Consider the following 20,120-nt stretch of genomic DNA (forward strand, 5'->3'; position numbering starts at 1 on the left):
GCAAATAGCAATGAGCTACAAATGTTGCTTTTGAGTGCAGAGCATTATACACTGTGAAATCACTTCAGTAATGTTTTTGCTGACTGTCAGTTTCAAATACTAAAGATCAGCTGTTCTGCTCTGGCTGCAAGGGGCAAGCCTACACTTCAGTGGAAGAGATGCAAAACAACACTTGGGACCCTGATCCTGGGCTGCCTGCACTGAGCTGAAACCCTAGCAAAGTGCAAAGCAGACTAGAAGAGGGAGAGAACTGCCATTCTGATTTAAACTACCAGCTCCCAAAAGCCTGTGCCTTGAGCCCCTGCTATACCACAGTTATGGATGAAAGAAAAATATAATTATATAATAAATCCTAGATTCCAGTGTTTACAGTATACAGATTAAAGAGACTAAATCTAATTCAAGATCTCTATGGATTCTGGCTTCTATAGATTAAATGATGCCAGGGCTCATTCTCTGACTTGGCCACATCCATAGTATTGAACATTTTAATGGTCTGATAAAGTATGGCTGCTTGCAAATGATTACTGGAAATGGCCCCTGGTCCTTACTAACTCCCAGACTGTACTCGGAATTGCCTGAGAAAGAACTAGATTACTAGAACTAAAAGTGTGCCAGAAAACAGTACAGTTATTTAACAAAGCAGGCAACCTACAGCGCCTGGGGTCTGTAAAAATATAGCTAAAGAACCTAAGTGGTCAAGGACATATGATGGAATTTTTGTAGTTAAGTATATGCATGCTTTGGGCAATAAAATTAAATAAATACCAATGTTTACATACTTGTCAACAAAATATCCAATGACTGGGCTCTGGGAGGTCGTATTTGGTGGCTTCCAGGTAACAATAACATAGTCTCTGTTAGCATCATGGCACTTCACATCCATCGGTGCCCCGGGTGCTCCCACAATCAACGCATCAGCATCTGGATTACAAATAAAAATAAATCAGTTTTGACTGTGACTCCTCTGAAATCTACAACAAAGACTAAATGGAATATTTTCAGTTCGCTCCACTAGCCTTTTACGTGAATGGGAGCCCAAAGATTTCATTATACACTAATTCACTGCACTAATGAATCGGACTCGTGTATATCTCTCCACATGGTTAAAAGTTTTCAGGGATATTTTTAAGGTATGGAAACAGTTTAAGCATTAAGCCCCCATTACTTCTCACAGAAATTAAAAGCCCTACTGCCCCACATGTTTTTGATCTTTCCCACTGAAAGCTGTAACTCAGTGGGTTACTGACCAGACCAAGGTACTCAGTAACAGCTATGTAGCTGAGGAAAATAAATCTCTTAGGAAATGAAAAGTTTTCAAACTCCTGGTACATTTCTAAGGCTACTTTTTATTTAAAGTCTTAGAAGTAATGAATGTACTTTCATTAAGATACTTTTTTGTGGTTTCATTTCTGAGGTATTGATTGATATAGACCCATGACTCCTAGTGGAGTCTCCTAACAGGTTCTCTCCCTTCAAAAAGTGTTTTCTATAATACAAAAACATACTGTATAAAGGGCAAATTTATCCTTGTATGGATTTTTTTTTTTTTCTGAAATAAAGCAAAAGCTGCAAGTTTAATTTGAACCTTAATTTGATGTTTTCCCAGATTTTCCTAATATATCAGCAAAGAACCACTGTGACCCTATAACAATCTACCTCCTGCAAGGCTACCCCAGACTTTGCTGTTCTTTATGCACATTTCTTGCAGATAAATTTGAGGTATCTCAGAGGAGGAAACCTAAGGACTGAGAAAATCATTTGCCATAATGCAAAGACAATCAGTTTTGAGGTGGCCTGTAATCCCTTAAAATATTTATTTTCTATGGTCCTGACTCTACACATTACAATGACTTTGTAGCATCAGATCACAACCTACATTAAAAAAAGATGAGAGAAAGACCAACAGAGGACACTACAGACTCTGGAGGACATAGCTCAAGTCCTGGGTTCTGTGCATGTGAATGCATTAGACAAAGTACAAAATGGACCATAGAGATACCTAAAATTGACCCACCAGTATGCAATAATCTTCTAGGAAAGTTAGTATACATTAGTGAGCATTTTTCACTTGAGTAGTTCATTTCCTTGAAGGTAATTGGGAACTAGAAATCTTTAGCAAATTGTTTCCAGTGAGATCAGGGTGGCTTGCTTAGGATATATTGCAAAGCTGATGAAGCCCATGTGCGAGTCCTGTGAGGAAGATGTATCTTAACCATTCAAAAAAAACATTCATTGCTCCATGCAAACTGTCTGGAAAACTCTTCTGCAAGACAAGCATTTTACAATACATTTCCAAAAACATCCCAGATCTCTGTAGGTTTAAAATTAGTACAGCTCTAATGGCTTCAGTGGGGTTGCTCCAGCTTGCCACTGCTGAACATGTTGTCCAATGTATTTAAGAGAGTGAAAGCATTGCTCAGCTAGAGTTATTTTCATCCTTCAATAAAAGAACTTAAAAGAAAAACCAAGTTTTGCCCGGAGGTACACGTGGGAGCTCATTCTCCCTTCACTGAGAATTGTACATGCAAATGCAAGGGCAAATTATGACCTTTATTCTATTTTAATACATTTATCTTCCTTTCAGCTATGTCTCTTGTGAAAACTGTATTTCTTCAATGAGCTAATTTCTTACTTTGCTTCTTTTCTCTGATTATTGAGGTGACTGTGATTGGTACATTGGTGGGAATATTTCTGTTTCTTCGTCCTGTGCCTTCTCCTAAGGCCCAGTGGCACAGAGTGTGAGAATGCCCAGCAAGACTCATTCCCACCTGGCAATCTCTATAAATAAATAAAACAGTGAGTAATGGTGCCATGTGAAGATGTTTAGTCCCTATCAGGAAAGGAGAAAAACAAAGGAACAGGTGCTTTCTTCATAAGAATGATTTACCTGGTTCCCCAGGAAGGAAAATAACCTCAGAAATATGTTCTTATGAAGCTACCCACTCATGTAAAGTGACTATGCTGTTTCTAGCACAGACTACAGTATACATCTAACGACTATGGAATACCACAATGCCAACTTTCTTTTCTGCTTCATTCCTTACATGTGACTTTTTAATAAAATAGCTCTTTCTACTGCTCTTTTTTTAATTTCTCACAAGAAAGGAATGAAAACCTTACCTCTGACAAACAGGTATGCACTGCATTCATTCACTCCACCTTTTGTAATCATACGCAGGGTGTATAAACCTTCATCATCCTTGTTCAGATGAGTAAAGGACAGAGCTGCCTGGCCTTCTCCAAAATACAGCTTTGTCCACTTGGAGTCCTTTATCAGCACATCTGGAACAGAAGACCCATCAGACACATCACCGCGCTGGCCAGAACTGCATATATCCTAGTGCAGCTGTGCAGCTCTGTGCTAATCAGAGGTACCCACTACACCAGCCTTATGGTAGCTTTATTCAGAGTGACAGCGCTTTGATACTATGAAAACCCAAGCCGGGTCTCTCTAAACTCATTGCCTCAGTGAATTTTAGAGAATATGAAGTCTCAGAATACCCTGTGTAATGCCAACAGCAGAATTTCCATCACTGTCACTTTGCATATGCTGACAGAGAAAAATATTATCCACATTTTGAAACAATTATGTGAAAATCTGTCATACCTTGTAATGAATGCAGGGTGGAACTTCATTTCATTATTAATAAGTTTTGCTACCTGTTCAGGTCAAATGTTAGATTACTCAATTTATTTCTCAAGTTTAAGAGACGAGATTTCAGTTTAATCTGGACTGCTATAAATATAGACTAAATTTAAATCCTCAAGGCATGCCTGTTGAGCAGTGAATGAAATTAAATTTGAATTTCTCACAGGTGAGAGGTGGTGACCCATGATTAATGCAAATTAATCTGATTGCCTAGTGAAACCTGAGCAAAAGAATGAGCAGGATATTTTATGCTAGCCAAGGGACTTTCTTCATATCACCTTTTTAATAATTGATTGGATTATTTTTAATTCTTAACTCCCTGAGACCTATTGCATACTAATTTATTCTAACTGATACAGCAGAATTATATTTAAAGAAGCTGAATACCTATAAATGTTTATTACTCTATTGCTTAAATATACTTTGGAACAGGCTCTTGAATGATTGTAAAGGAATCAGGTTTCTCAGCTACCAGCTGAATTGCATAAGAAGGTATAAAAAATGAAACACGTTCAGACACTACTAAAACTTACAGCAGTAAATTACATGATCACCTAAGCATACAGGTGTTTAGTGAAAAGAGTACAAAGTAAATTCAGTCACATTTGTTCACAGGAGATCCTTTATCATGAGATCCTTGTATGTCCCCTTTCTGTCATGTCACAATGGTACTGACACTTTGTGGAGAAAGACATGAAGTACTTTAGATGAAATCACAAAATGTCTCCACCTAGAAACTTTAACTAAGTGTGATTTCTGTGGAAAATCCTGAAGAAAAAATGAAGTTGAACAACCAGTACCTTTGAATAGCAGGTCACTTATTTAGGTTCCAAGCTTGAGTGGAATCATAGACACTCTAAATTGAAATAGAAATGGCAGAAAAACCTGTCATATTGTCTATCAATGCCAGAATCATCCATTCCCACTGTTTATGTGCACCTTAAACCAGAAACTATGGAGGCAGTTATGTTTTCTAAGAGCAGAAAAACTTCTTTCCTTCACACAAGGTCAAAGAAGCACCAAACCCCTCAAGTAAGAGGACTATTTGTTAATGCAGTCTGGATGGATGACAAGAGAAGCCAAGAAGTAAAGATATTCACAAGTTTTAATAGGGCAGGTATTTATGTACTTGTGATCACAATAATTTTACAATATGAGGGCATCACTGTTGTGATCAAATCCCCAGTCTACTCACATGCTGTGCTCTGTCATTCCTATCAGAACTTACCAAGGAACTAACCGGGAAGAGACTAACACTCAGAGTCAGTGTGACTCAACCTTCACTTGCTGACTTCAGTACATGAGATATTTTTTCTAAAACATTGTTCTGCTGAAGAACATTCTGCTGAAAAATCAGATATAGAGTGGGGAATTACTATAAATTGAAGTTTCTCTTTATCATGTATTTTGGTCTGCTGAAATATACACTCAATTCTGCACTCTGTGAATTTTTCCTTTGAATTATTTATTTATTTATTTATAAATTCTAGATTACAGTATAAATAACTGCAGAATGCTGGTGTGTATAGCTTTATAATGTTTATATTACACTAGAGATCAATAACAGAAAGCTCCAGTTACCAGCTGAACTCACATCAAGATTGGATATATATCCCTTAACTATTATTTTGATTTAGTTCTTTCAGTATCTTAAACTGTTATAAGTGGGCCATGAATTGTAGACATCATACTCATGTTTGTCAAATCCCAAAACACTTTAGAGGATTTGATTCAGTTGACTTATATGCCCCTAGGAGTCTAGTAGACAACCTCAATAAGCTTCACTCATGTGAAGCTTATTAATACTGGATAAACACGTATTTCTCTTGTGTATAATTACTAAAATTACAGATCTATACAGATCTATGCCAGGGCTTTAGTTGTTATTATTTGATTAATAAAAACTGAAAAATCTTAGGAAAAATACAGATTGTCTTAATACAAGAGTAGAATTAAATATTACCTCTCCAAAGGAAAAAAAAAAAAAAAGAACATTGAAAGCACATAATGCTGAACAAATTATTAACCTTCTTGTCATTTATATTTATGCATTGCCTACAGCTCTCAAGAGACTCAATACAGGTAATTGTAGCACACAGCAAAGGTTCATAGCTCAAGAATTCCTGCTGTATTTGGAAACAAGTTCTGCCAGTTGATACATCTTCAAAATATTGTGATCCATGTAGGATCACAAGGAAAGACAATCTTAAGCTTGTTCATATCATCGTATTTCCCTGTAACGTAAATAGAATAATGGGATGAAAGTCTATCTGACTCACTAGCAAAACCCCATTGCCTTCAAAGAGACCGTGTTTTTATCTCAGGTTTTCATTTGGAATGTAACCCTATGGCAAATAAGGGGAAAAATAGAGCATGACTTTGTTATATATCAGGAAGGAATTATCTTGGCATCATAATTAATCTGAACGGATAAATTGTTGTTCAACTGTCCATAGTGCAAGAACATTTCATAGTGGATGAAAATTTGAACAACATGGTGCAACACTTGAAAATTAGTAGCTCCTCATGGCTGTAGTTCCCAAAACAAAAGTTCAGAGACTTGGCACCTTGAGAATCTGGGCCCAGTAGGAGACAAAGTTAAAGTACCATTGAAAATAATGGCTCTCCTCAGAGTCTATTGATAGCAACTTACAAACCCCTGTACACTTCAGTGGGAAGAGAATCTGGGTTCAAGGATGAGCCTTGTATTTTAAGTTATTCACCAAACAAAACAGCCATTTTTATTATTTCATATTTTCACTGAATATCAAATTTATGTAAAATAATGATGTGCATGAAACAAAAGGTATAACTATCAGCAATAAAATAGTCTCTTTTTTGATTTTCCTAATCTCAATTTTTCTTCACTTCCTTATCAATGTTATTAACATTTCTTTGTTTATGCACCACATTTTGTTAGCTATAGAATTTTACCACCTTGTCTATGACCAGTCCAAATACCAGCACTGGGAGTCTGCTGTTCCCATATGTGGTTCCTTTGGGGAAAGGTTTCAAGGTTTCAGCATTCACTTGAATCCTCAGAATATGTACTTTAGGATCCTACACTGAAACTGTAGTTGGTGAAAAGTTGTAAGCTGAATATCTATGATAGCCTAATGTCTGCTAAAATTTAAGTAGGTGTTTTTTTGTTTCTAGTTTTTTTTTTTTTTTTTGGGGGGGGGGGGGGGGGAGGTGAGGGTGGAGAACTAATACTACTCATACAGGGTTAGTATACTATTAACCAAACACTGCAATGTGCTTCGGGGATGCTTTTTTTTTTTTTCAGTACTTCCATTAAAGACTTCTTTACTTAGCATAGCATCATTTTTCACTGACAAAAGAGACAAAGGCCTACAAACGTGGTACTTACACAGCAGAGCAAAAGCCTGTATTTCAGGCCTGATTCCTCTAAGTATTTTTGAACTATAAATTAAATATGTGTTAACGTAAAATTCACAATAGTGGAGCAAGATGGAAGAAGAGAACCACACCTACACCTCAGTGCTTCAAACACTAATTTACTGCTTTGTAAGTACCCTCCAGTTCAGTGGTCACAGCATTCAATTATAGATTATGCTCAAACCTAGGAATTGACTTTGGTTCTCCACCTACTCAGTAAATGTTCTAACCACTGTGTTATTAGTTAATATGAGATTACCTCCTTTGCTGTAAATGTGGACCAAGTGATGTAATTTAAAGAGAGATCAAGCCTGTAAATTCTAACTAGAGATATTTATCTGCTCTATTCTGAAATTCGTTCTGAGAATCTCATGTTCCAAGCCTGGTCAGTGTTTTCTCCGGCATTTGCCAGATAGCTTCTATTCAATGTACTAACTTACCATCTCTATACCACTCAGCACGGGGCCGTAGTCTTTTCAGCTCTGGGGTGACCAACACAGAACACTTAAGGGTCAGTGTTTCACCTTCAGTTGCAAAGGTGACTCCAAATTTCTCCAAAAACTGGACGTCAAAGTGTGTGAAGCAAACATCATACGACAGGGGCACTATGCATGAGAAAATAAAAACATTCTTAAGTAACTTTTTGATATCACAAGCTGATTACTGTTAAATCTGAAGTTAAATCTGATGAACTCTCTAGTATACTATACGCTGATCTAGAGATGCAAATGGGAAAGAAAAAGCATCTGGACGGCTCAGATTGCTACTGAGTGCTTAGAGAACAAAATCAGAAGAAACAAATTATATTTTATCTTCTCATCTGTAAAACATTATTCTGGCTTTCATTAACAATAAGGGTATACAAACTATCAAAGCAAAAAAATATATTTGCTTACAGTGGAAGGGCATTATCCCAGCTGGGTGAGGCTCTTCACCCTCTCGGAACCCTGTAAAATACAGACAACAAAGGTTCATTGACGAGAACATATTTATTTCTTATTTTAATCATGAAGTAGGACTTACTTCGTACAACTACAGCACAATTAGTTGATGCCTGCCCATGGACATTTGTTGCAACTGCAGAATAAGTAGCAGAATCATCAAAATCGGCTCTGAAAAGGGAAAATCAGAAAATAAATGACTATGCAAATACAAATGCTCCTAATGATCAATATTACAAATCAAGCTGTGTCAGCCCTTGGTAAAGTGTATAAAGCTCTTTGCTTATATCACACTGTACAAGAAGTTGATGAAAGACAATCAGAAAGCTGGTACTGGTTTTGCTATAATTTTATCACAGATTAGTGTGCAGGCTGCATTAACTTAAGCAAACTGGAAACGACCTTTAGAGAATGATCAAAAGGAGATAGCTGGAATATGACAGTCTGGCTCTTTCCTTTCTCTGTGTAACCTTCTTAATCTGTCTTGCTCTTTTGCTACATATTTCAAGAAAGAGACATGGAAGAAAAAGACGTGATGCTTGCAGAAAATTTGTCCCTCTGTGGCTAGCCCTAGCAGGTAGATACTGGCATTTTTTGCCTCTCTTATACTTCTTTTTAGGCAATACAAGCGTAATGCTGGAAAAACTATGGAATATGACCTAAATTCTTTATGGGCACAAAAATTTTGGTTTGATTTATTTTTAGTGAGAAAATATATTTATTATGTAAGGACAATAAAATAAAATAAAATAAAAATAAAACAAAAATAAAACAAAAATAAAAATAAAATAAAAATAAAATAAAATAAAAATAAAAATAAAATAAAATAGTTAATTCACGTAACGTAAGGCCCAGTAATGGAATGTCTTATTTACTCTATCTTTTCTTGAAGGATAATTTATGTCAGCAGATATATGGCTAGTTAAGATACGAGTCCATACCTTGGTGTCCCAATTCTTTACTTATTTAAAATTGGTTCAGTCAGGAAGTCGGGAGAAGTATTACATCCATGAATGTGACATAAAATTGAGGTAAAGGAAAGGAAACTAATTCCTTATGTCCTTATATTTTTGGTGCAATTACATGAAACTAAAGTTAAATAAACTTATGTGCTGTGTCTAATAAATATAAATATAACTCCCTATTGGCTAGAAACATTAAAAATACTTCAGACTGTTCTAAATACAGATTTAGGTAGAGTGATATAGATTTAGGTAGATTTAGGTAGAGTGATATAAAATACAGATTTAAGTAGAGTGATATAGACCCCTTCCCCCTCCCCCCAAAAAAAAAAAAAAAAAAAAAAAAAAAAAAAAAAAGAAAGAACTTAGTCTGGAGGAAAAAAATAATTGTGAAAAAGTTGGAATATTTCATTTTGATATTTCACAATGAACATTTCAATTCAAAAAAAAATTCAGAATTTACTTCTCCTTTATTTTCAGAAACATACTAAACACTCTAATATGAAATACTCCAATATTTTTGCTTTAAATAAACTAAGTGTTTTGTCTGGCCCTATTTGATACCTTTTCTTGAACTTTTTTTCTTTAGCCAAGTACTAAAAACTATGTCTGTGTCAAACAAGGTTATTGATTTTTTTTCTATTTCTTGGAATTTCTATTAGGTCTAGCCATCAGTTAATCAGAATGCTGAAATACATACAATTAAATCCTGTTTCTGTGTAGTTCCAGTGCATTTAATAAAGACACTCTCAGGAATTTCTGTTGATGTCTGCATATACTTAGTTTCCTCTGAAAAGAAGAAATTTGTATCTTCGTGGTAACTGCCAGATGAAAGGGATGAAATTATGGTTGTACTTGTCTTCTAAGAGGTCATGTATCCCAGGTGCGAAAGAAGAAAGAATATTAGATGTAAATTGTATAACAGGATGCCAATTTGGGCCATGTAGCACTTGTGACAGTCACATCAGACACCTGTTTTTCAGCTCTTGCATATATTCTGGACAGTGTCATATCACAAAAATGATACTATCTGTACTGTGATGCCTAAAACACAACTTGATAAAAGCTCTCTTAAATTGAGTTATCTCCCTAAACATACAGGAGTAACAGCTCCTCCTAGAGGTAAATCTCCGGCCACAATTTTCACAAAATAAAGCAGCAAAATACCAAGTCTATCATACAATTAATTATAAAAGCCAGAGAACTCTTAAGATTAACCCACTTAACCAGAAAGCCTGGTGTAGAATATGAAGCCTGTGAGTGCTCCACTACAGTCTATATAGGCAAAGTCTGAAAAACACTATAGAAAAACTGCAATACTAAGCTAAGTACTATTCAATATCTTGGGGTTTTCAGGAAGGATTTTAAAAATGACAATACCTGTTCACAAATCTACACAAAGCTTAACTAATTTCTGGACTTGCTTGAAAACTGTTGGAGTTGGTAACACTAACTTAAAGAACAGTTTTTTCCTATCCCAGTTTCGCATTATTGTTTGTGCTATAATATGCCAAAAGCAAGGTAAAACAGTTGTACAGGATTTTTTCCTAAGTCATGTTGTAATGTCTCTATATTGAAATTTATATAATTCATACACTTTTCATAGCCAAATACAGTTCCTTGCTATAATGAAACAAGCTAACATCAAATGTGGCATCTCAAAATTGTTTTTAAAAGGCATTACAGAATTGACTGTAGTGGAACAATAAGGTTCTCTGTAGTTACTCGGCACTACATCCCTACTTTAAAGGAGGTATATATAGTATATATTACATACTATACTGTGTATATAATAAAATATATATTAAACAGTGTTAGGGATTGTCCCCTGAAATTTTATTTTGATTACTCTGGTGCTGATGTGCTAGAACAGCTCTAGGCATGGTCTGGTGTGTGACAGCTCCCCAAAAAGATTCCTGGGCACAGCTCAGGAGACAGCAAGAGTCATTTCCCAGAAAACATTCTGGATGTAGCTGCCCTGTCCTGAAAGATAAGATGAGCAGCATGGATATAGTGCATCCCATGCCAGGGGGCCACTGTGTCAGAGGATGTTTTTAGGTTACCATGGCAGGCAAAGTCTAGGACAGCAATTCCTAGTCACTGGAGGGAGGTATAGCATACACTGCATGCCCCCAGATGCATGTCCTATAAAGGATTCCTGTCCTCCTGCCCACTGGCCAGCCCATTCACCAACCTACCTGGAGACTATGGAGGTGCACAAGGTCTTCCTCCAGCCTAGGTGCCCAGGTTTCTCCTGGAGAAGCCATACCCTCCAGGAGCACAGTGCACAGTTTCCTTCAGCAGCATGTGTGCTGGGGGAGCCAGGCTGTGGGTGCAGTGTTGATCCATCCCTGACTGTACACAAGTTTGGCAGCTTACAGCCCCCAAACTATATGTGAGTGGTGGATGACTGCCCAACCATTGCCGTACTGGGCTGCTTCCTTACATAAACAAAGCATTACTTCAGGCTGCTCTGCTGCATCAAATACAACTTAATTGCTCTTTAACATTTTGTTGTTACAGAGCATTGGCACAAGGATAAAATAACAGTGTGTCCGAACTGAGGTTAATCCTGATTAACTATCACTTTAAAATAGTTATCTTTTGCTCTCAGTGTTGGCTTAATTTTCTAGCAAAACAGCAGCTAAAACAGTCAATAGGAAATAATTGCCTTAAGAATTACACAGGATTCGGGATCTGAAACATGATTTATTATTTAGCACCAGATGGCATAAAAATAACCCAGAAACTCTAGAAGCATATTCTGAAAAAATGTGAGGCCACAGTCTGCTTGACCGCTCAAAACATCAGAAACGTAGAGGTGTAAGAATTGCAAAGCTCTCTCCCTAAAATGAGGAAGCAAAATGCCAAATATCTGATTAACTTTTCAAATGGATATATAGCTGTACTACTCTCAGTCCCCTCCCCATAGTCTTGCCCTCTCATAAGGAACAGCAAAATGCCTCTCATGATTTCCCTGATTGTGAGGGTCTCCAAAGTAGAGGAAACAAAAAATAATCATTAAAGTCTCCAGACAGGAGATTCACAAAAGGATTTTTTTTAGCCCAACCAGCTCAATGCCTGAAAGCAACTATTTGACAGAGGTTGTCTGGATTTGTGATGGAATAAGAATTAATTTTATCAGAGGGTACAAAAGAAAAAAGAAATTACTGATCTACTGACTGACCACGTGTTTTTGTTTTGTTTTTTTTTTAACAACATTTTTGGTTTATGATGAAAAACAAGGTCCTTATAGTTATTACGAACATAAAAATATCTCCTAAGTCCAGGCACTTTCTTCTACTTAAGAGTTCCTAACAATTCTACCTATTTTCTGGAGGTCACTGCTTTGAAAGCATTTTATAGTTCCTTCCTATGATCTCTAGCCTAGCTCACCAGGGGATAAAGCAAATCATCTTAGACAGCCTAATACTCAGTGGTCTGCCTTCAAACCTGGTATTGGAAATGTATGGTATTAGTGGGTAAGAGCTACACAGCACATTGGTTTAGTACACACTCTGAAAAAAAAAATTTGAACAGGACGACAAGTTACTTCAAGTCCTATTTTTTTTTTGTGCCAGATAATACTTCGATTGAGGATTATCCTAGTAACTGTTTGCTTCCCTTTATGCTGAAAATAGATAAATAAAGTTTCCTAACAGCATGACAAAGTCCATTGAGTCAAGACAACATAGAAATCATATTTGAAGTACCCAGGAGGAAAGGTGTGGTGTCTCCAACTGTTATTCTTGCATCTTGATGGAGAACGTGTTTTCCAACCTTTACAAAGGTCAGATAAAATATGCATAGAGTACATTTAGATAGCATGAAGTGTGAGGGCAGAGCTGTATCTGTCCCAAGGTACTAATACTTTTTGTGAAAATTAAATTGCCCTGAATCCACATGAGGTTCTGAAGTGCTAATGTTTGTGCGGGGAATATTCCCCAGGCAGATACATCTGTTTAAAATGCATGTATTCATCCATCTGCCTTGTGTAGATTTAAACACAGGAGTTAAGAGTGAAATAACATTTTTCCTGAATTAGAACACAATTTGGTGCATGTCAAGAACAGGAAGCACAACGTAGTAAATTACACAGAGTTAAAATTGCCTCCTTTGAATTCAAATGACAAAATTTTCAGTGTTACGTTTAAACGACACCAAAATGTGGAAATACTCTGCTGGAACACCATCTCATAGACTAATTCTCCAGTCAGACTGAACCTGACTTGTTCTTTTTGTTTAGTTGGCTTTTTTTTTTTTATTGAATAGGGGAGCTCTGTTTTGGGGCTGCATCTTCCTCAAGCCCATCTCAGTGGCTCCCAGTTATTGTAGATGATAGGGGACAGTGACTGATAAGCCAGAACATCATAGACCTTTTAATGTGGGGGATGTTGTCTGCGTTTCAACAAGGAAAGAAGAGAAGCACACCATACATGCTGACTATGCACACACTGGCACTACATATCTGCAAAGCCCTGGGACCTGCAGTTTATCACCACACAATCAACCCTACACAGCTCCCAGGCTTTGCCTCCTGAACTGGAGGACTGCCTTTGCCGCAGTGCCTGCACACCATCCTGCTTCAACCCACAGCAGGAGAAAGGGCAGCCCTCACTCTCTGTATTTCCATTTTAAATCATTTTTAGCCTTTTGTTCCTAATCAAACTAAAATAGCACTGTACTGACTGTATTGTGTCATTTGTTAAATTACAATAGTTAGAAAAGAAGGCTCATTCCATTTTAAGCTTTTTTTTTTTTTTTTTTTTTTAAAAAAAAGCAATGCTGACAGTGCTTAGGAGCTGAGCGCCTGATTAGGGGGCTAGCTCTGCCTTCTGGCAGCAGGTATTACACTGCACTCTGCTGGCTTTGCCATACATTTTTGCTGATGCAGCCACAAACCCTTTCTTGCCGCAATTAGAACATTTAAGCAATGACTTACTGAAACAGGAAAGGGAGAGGGCCCTAATAAAAGATAAAACACTGCCAATCTTTGAGCCTCATACAAGTGGCAGTGTGCAGCCACATCTCACTGACAGAGCTCTGGAAAAATCAAGCTTCCTTCTCTGCTTATTCTACCATCCAACTCCCACCAGCTCACCTGCCTGCTCATTGCAGGGAGTCAGGAACAACTGGAGCATACTGCTGCCCCCTCTATGCCCCAGTCAACATATCAGGAAACATAATATAGCCCTTCATAGTTGCATAAAGCCTAACGATTCAGTTAAGGAACAACTTAACTGTCATACCAGTGAAAGAACTTGCCTATGTATCATAGAAAAACAAACAAGCAAACAAACAGAAACAAACAAACAAACCCATGGCTAAAGAAGTAGCACCAACTAAGAAGTTCAGCATGTTAGGATTTCAAGTACTGCGATATACACTAACATATAAAACATTTTTCAGCCATGCTATAGAGAAACAAGGCATACTCGACTACCTCCAATACAGCAATCTTTTCTTGGATTATGTGCCTATTTCTAGTTTAAATTAGGTGGGATAAAGAAAACGTATTGACCAAACCCACACATTTTCAAGCATGTATCAATCACTTCAGCTACCAGTAGCTTTCCCTGAGAGAATTCCTTTTAGTCTCCTCCAAATCACCTATCAGAAGTGAGATGAAAGATGAAATGAACCACTACCTCAGTGCAGGCTCCTATAACTGTGAGATGTGCAAAAATTGTAATAAAAGCTTCAAATCCTCTTCTTTTTTACTGCACAATGGAGATCTTGAGCCCAGGCTCCCAGATGAGGAAGCCTAAAAGGAGCAAGAGAGTGGCACTATACAATATTGATAGCACTGAATTAATGCAGAAAATGTGGTAAATTGAGCACAAAGCATCATAAAAATATGAGACAGTGAAACGAAAATGATCTGGTTACTGTATAAGCTTATGGGCCCTGGAAGACAGCAAACGGGATGGATGAAATTGTGTCCAGTTACTACTTTAAGATGACAAAATGACGTTCTAGTTTTGGTGCCTCAAGAATTTTTCCACTGGGATCAAGGAATACTCATAGGAATAAATATCACACTTGCATCAGAAGGAAAAGTTCACTCCCTAAGCTTCACTGAAGCACTAAAAAGGTAGCCAAGAAATTCCAAGGCCGTTCTGAGTGGCTGTGGATCAGATGACATGCAGCTCAGCACTTTGGTATGAACAGCTGAGAAGAGCACAGAAGTGGATATGTAGAAAACCCTAACTGTTCTACTTCTAGGAAAAAAAATAATACTTCAAATATGCATGCATAGAGATATTTATGGAGGATCCAGAGTTAATTGATACACGTTTATCCTTAAAACATTAATAATATATATGTATTAAGCAAATACATATCATTTCATTGCCTAATACTAATACCACTGATACTAGTAACGTAAAACACTATCAAACCATTCTTCCATGTCCTGCAAGCTGATTTTCCATCTTTTGGGAAGCACAATACAGTTGATGGTCAAATTTTGAAATAAAATAGGTTAGTAAAAAAGATCTATATTCAAGCTTATATTTTTGTTTGTTTGTTTTAATTTAATAAACTGTATAAATCTATGGTAAATTTATCATAGCTCTGGGTCTATAATTCTCCAATGTCCAATTCTCCAAGTGGAGGAGGGAGACCTGTCAGAGAGAAGCAACTAGCAGGCAAAAAGACCACACTACCAGATAGAATGAAAGAGAAACACAGCAACAGTATCTGAAGAGGCCAGCTTGGTTGAACATAAGGGACCATGTACGAATACATACAGACCTGCACCTAGTAAACAGTGGATGATGGTAAGTGTATGTGGGAACCAGAGTGGGTGCCAATAAATGACTCTAAGTTATGTCTGAATAATCCCAAAGCTGATTGTGAATGGCATCTACATGACTGATAACCAGCAAAAGAAAGAAAAAAGCTCCAAGATGTTATAAGACAATAGCACCCTTCAGCCTGATGATTACTGATGCTCAGAAAGCACCATCCACACTAATCCTCATTTCTTCAAAAAGCCATTTACTCCCAGAATGTCACAAAAGGGAACTATGTTATGTATCAAGCACCAAGACTCACCAAGCAGCCACTTTAGAACACTAACCAAGGAAGATAAACACAAGAACAATCATTGATTGGCAAGAAATAACCTAAATTTCATCCATCTCCTCAGTCACTCACATCCATACATCATTTTCCTTTTTCCCTGCTGCAAGGAAGAAGAGTATTACAAAAGTAATGCTAGTGGGATAAAAACAGCTGTGCTGAGATATCTCACAGATACAAAGAGCAGTCAGCAAGTTACTCATGTCCTGGAAGTTGAAGACTTTGAGGTACCTGTAAGTACTCATAAGTACTCAGTACTTATCTCAGAGGTACCTGTAAGTACTACTAGTCTCTGAGAAGTATCCCTTAGGAAGCAATAACAGAGTGTTTCTGGCTGAGAACTTCTGTACAGGAATACGCTTCTCCCATCCTGAGCTATGGAAAGGTGAATCACAGAACCAGAATTGTAGGGGTTGGAAGGGACCTCAAGAGATCATTGGGTCCAACCCCCCTGCCAAAGTGGGTTCCCTACAGCAGGCTTCCCAGGTAGGCGTCCAGACGGGCCTCAAATACCTCCAGAGAAGGAGACTCCACAACCTCTATGGGCAGCCTGTTCCAGTGTAATGCTAGCAAATGGGATGATAGTCAAGACGGACTTCATTTCAGGATAACAAAGCCATGTAGTGCTTCCCAAAAGCAGACAGAATGCTACTCTTTCTTTTCTGTACTAATGCTACAGGGTTGTGCTCAGGGCTGCTTCCACTACTGACACGTGAAGACAAGGTAGAAGAGGAATGTTTGGCTAGACAAGTGTTAGCCACAAAGATTCTAGCTATGTGAATACAGCTGATACTCATGTTCTGGAGAAACTAAAAACATCTTTTTTGTGCATCTCTTCTCTAGATGTTAATTTTTCTTTTTGAATACCACTGTTATGTCCTCATTTTAATTTGGATGTTTATAGTTTATTTTTTTAAATCTAGTCATAGGTAACAAGTGATATTTCAGTGTTTAAGAAAATCTAGTATTAGTTTTAGGAAGCTGGCATTTTCTATACTGCAACACAGGTATTTTCTATACTGCAAGATTAACATAATTGTGAAAAATAAAATTAATTAAATGATATATTTTCTTTTCTTTAACTAAAAACTTCGTTAATTTTTGGAGAAAAAACAAATCTAGATCAAAAGGAAACTGAACCTACCATATAATAAAACAAAAATTGATGATTGGGTATCTTTGCCATGAACAGCTAAATTTCTGATTACCTTAAATAGTTTCATCATGACAAGATCATAAAATACACAGACAACTTTCCACTTTGAAAAAGAAAATAAAATTCTAATGAAAAAGGAACTACTTATGTCAGCTACTTACTTCTATCTTACTGTCTTCTTGTATATTGCTGGAGCTAAATAATAGAAACACCTAATTTTTCATTTTCATTTCATTTTCCTGATCTAATATCCACCTACTTAGTGAACCTTCTATAGCTTAAGTGTGAGAACAACAGAGAAGTGTGTTGAATTTAACAACTCTCTTGCAGCATTTGTATGGTTGTTTTATTGTAGTTGATATAAAATATTTTGTGTAGAGTACAAAAACCTGTTGAATTCATCAGAATAACCTACCTATTTATATGCAACACGTGTACTCCATATTTGCTTTCAACTCTGTACTTTGCTGGATCACTTGCAGGTGTAATCAATTCCTCATTTTTATACCTGACAATCAAGAAAAAAAAATGAACTAATAAGCAGCTTCTATTCACTGTAATAATTCAGTTGATTTTTACTCAGAGGTATAATTTATTACCATCTGAGTTACATATTTATAAATTTTCTCTACCTGTGTACTTTCCAGTATGTATGGATAGGTATACATTGGGCCATGAAAGTGAAGGAGAGTCACCACTGCAGTGGAAAGAGATATGCACCCAAACCAGAAAAGCTGGTAGTAGAGAGAAGGCAGGACGTGACTTTGAACTTTCCAGTCCACTAGCCATGACATAAGATGGGAAATAAACTTTGATCACAATAAAGCACTTCAGCTCAAAAAAGGAAACAGCAACAGAATAGTGCCTCAGGTTAGTTATTCACAGTCTGCACTGTGGACATCCCATATATATATAGGATGGTGCTTACACAGCTTCAGGGCTATTACGTTACTTTCCACCTCAACAGGGGCTGACACAAAGTGAACACACAAACAGTCTGTGAAAACAATTGTCTATGACAGCAATGGTGCTGTGCAAGTTTACCCAGGCTTAGCAAGTAGCCTGTGAGCTTTGTGTATTGGGATTTTTGCTACTTCATTTTCAGGAAAATGAATGTCCAAAAAGACTGGAATGCCTTCCACAGACTGCTTTCTGAAATACTCAGCTCTGCTTCTCATAGTGCACAGGGTCATTCATCAAGCTTTACTCCCACTCCTTCCACTGTGGTATCGAGTGCTACAATCCAGCACATATATGAGGATTAAAAAGGGGTTTTAACATAGCCATTATGTATGCAACACTTATCAGTTATGCCATAGCTTCCAAATGGAAAAAGATTAACAACATTTTTAGAGGCCTGGATAAGGCCAGTCTCTTACCATTGTACAACAGGGGTAGGAAATCCTTGTACAGTGAAGCAAAGACTCACAGACATCTTCTCCCAGACAGTGTGAGACCTCAGGCGCACTAGGATTTCAGGAGCTCGACTTATTTTTTCCTCAACAGCATGTCTTTCCATAGCCATATTTTCTTCTACCTATTAAAAAAGGCAAAACAACAAAAGCATATGTAGAAAGGAAGCATTTAGCACCAGACTCAAAGGGGATAGAAGATTTAATTTTAAATCCACAAGATTAAAAGATGCTAAATCCCTAACAACATTTGAAACACAGTCATTTTAGTATATCTTATAATTGTGCTCGCAGAGGAACAAAAAAACTTGAGTACTGTACCATCCTTTGTATAGCAAGTCTATCCAGTTGTTCCCTAGCACGGTGCCTGGCTGTGTGAATCTCTTTTTCCAAAGCTGACAACTCACTGGCAAACCGGATCCTTTTCTCTTCACTAGCATGAGACTTTTGTTCATGAGTCCTGTAGAACATGAAAAAATATCAGATAAGAGTAATCAACATGAAGCTTTAAGATTATCACTCATACACATTAGGCAGCTGAGGGTTCTGAAACAATATCATCAGAATATAAAATCTAGTTTAGGAATTATTCTTGGAGTCTATCTGCCTATCCTAATAAGCATATCAGATAAACATGAATTTTCCTTCACAGTCTTCCCCCCCGTGTATATGGTGCCATAGCCCCATAGCTCTTGGAAACTAGCATGGTCACACTGACTTGGCACCCCATAGTCTTTGTCCTTTGGTAATCGAGATCAAGAACCTAGTTGGCTTCCTTCTGGCCCCTAACTTTCCTCCCCATGCAACAAGGCAGTGGAGTGAAGGCATGTTATGTGCCTATGTCACACTGTGATATGTGTTGGGCCTTGGTTTTGATATGCCTTTGGCTCTAGCACATGGGAAACACTGCTAGCTCCATGGGCTGCATCAGTTGACCTCACCTGAAAGATACAGACTAAGGAGTTAGCAAAAGCTGTCCTGGGACAGGAGTGAATGGAAAGTGATGCAAAAACTGGTAGGCCAAGACAACCTTTTGAGCAATCTCTCGGTTGTAAAAGGCTTCGTGAGCCACTTCAGGAAACTGTGAGGAAGCAATGACTACAGATTTTTCTGAATTCTTATAAAAAGTTACTCAACATTTTTAGGAGGAACTAGCTCAGGCTCCTTCATTCTGGATGACTCTATAAGCAACCTATGGTACTCTGCCTTGGCAACAGCAAGAAAGTAAGGAGCTGACTACCAGAAATTTCTAATACGACTGTCATTATAGACTCTTAAATTATAACCCGACATGTAGCAAAGCAAATGAGAAGACTTACATGAACTTCAGCGATCAAGCTGTGATTTCTCTGGCATTTTTTTAAGTATTTATTTTTGCCATTTCAATGTACTTTGAACACCAGCCTTATTCTGCCATGTATAATTTTATATTGATAAAATTTAAGACAATTTTTAAAATAATATATTACGCGAATGAGTTTGATTTTCCTGGAACATTCCACTTCCAGGGTA

General features: G+C 37.3%; 1 protein-coding gene across 2 annotated transcripts in view; it reads right to left on the reverse strand.

The window, feature by feature from the left end:
* MYOM2 (myomesin 2) overlaps positions 1-20,120 on the reverse strand; it is a 77,883-nt gene that overhangs the window by 48,056 nt on the left and 9,707 nt on the right. For both annotated transcript variants that reach the window (XM_082756844.1, XM_082756843.1), the window contains exons 5-12: positions 18,930-19,068; positions 18,576-18,733; positions 17,612-17,704; positions 8,075-8,163; positions 7,948-7,998; positions 7,492-7,656; positions 3,124-3,285; positions 783-924 (exon numbers count right to left, since the gene is read on the reverse strand). In XM_082756844.1, the coding sequence (XP_082612970.1) occupies positions 783-924; positions 3,124-3,285; positions 7,492-7,656; positions 7,948-7,998; positions 8,075-8,163; positions 17,612-17,704; positions 18,576-18,733; positions 18,930-19,068 (999 nt within the window). The remainder of the gene's footprint in view (positions 1-782; positions 925-3,123; positions 3,286-7,491; positions 7,657-7,947; positions 7,999-8,074; positions 8,164-17,611; positions 17,705-18,575; positions 18,734-18,929; positions 19,069-20,120) is intronic.

The sequence above is a fragment of the Aythya marila genome (genome assembly GCF_965140915.1).
Source record: "Aythya marila genome assembly, chromosome: 3".
In the NCBI taxonomy this organism is placed as follows: domain Eukaryota; kingdom Metazoa; phylum Chordata; class Aves; order Anseriformes; family Anatidae; genus Aythya; species Aythya marila.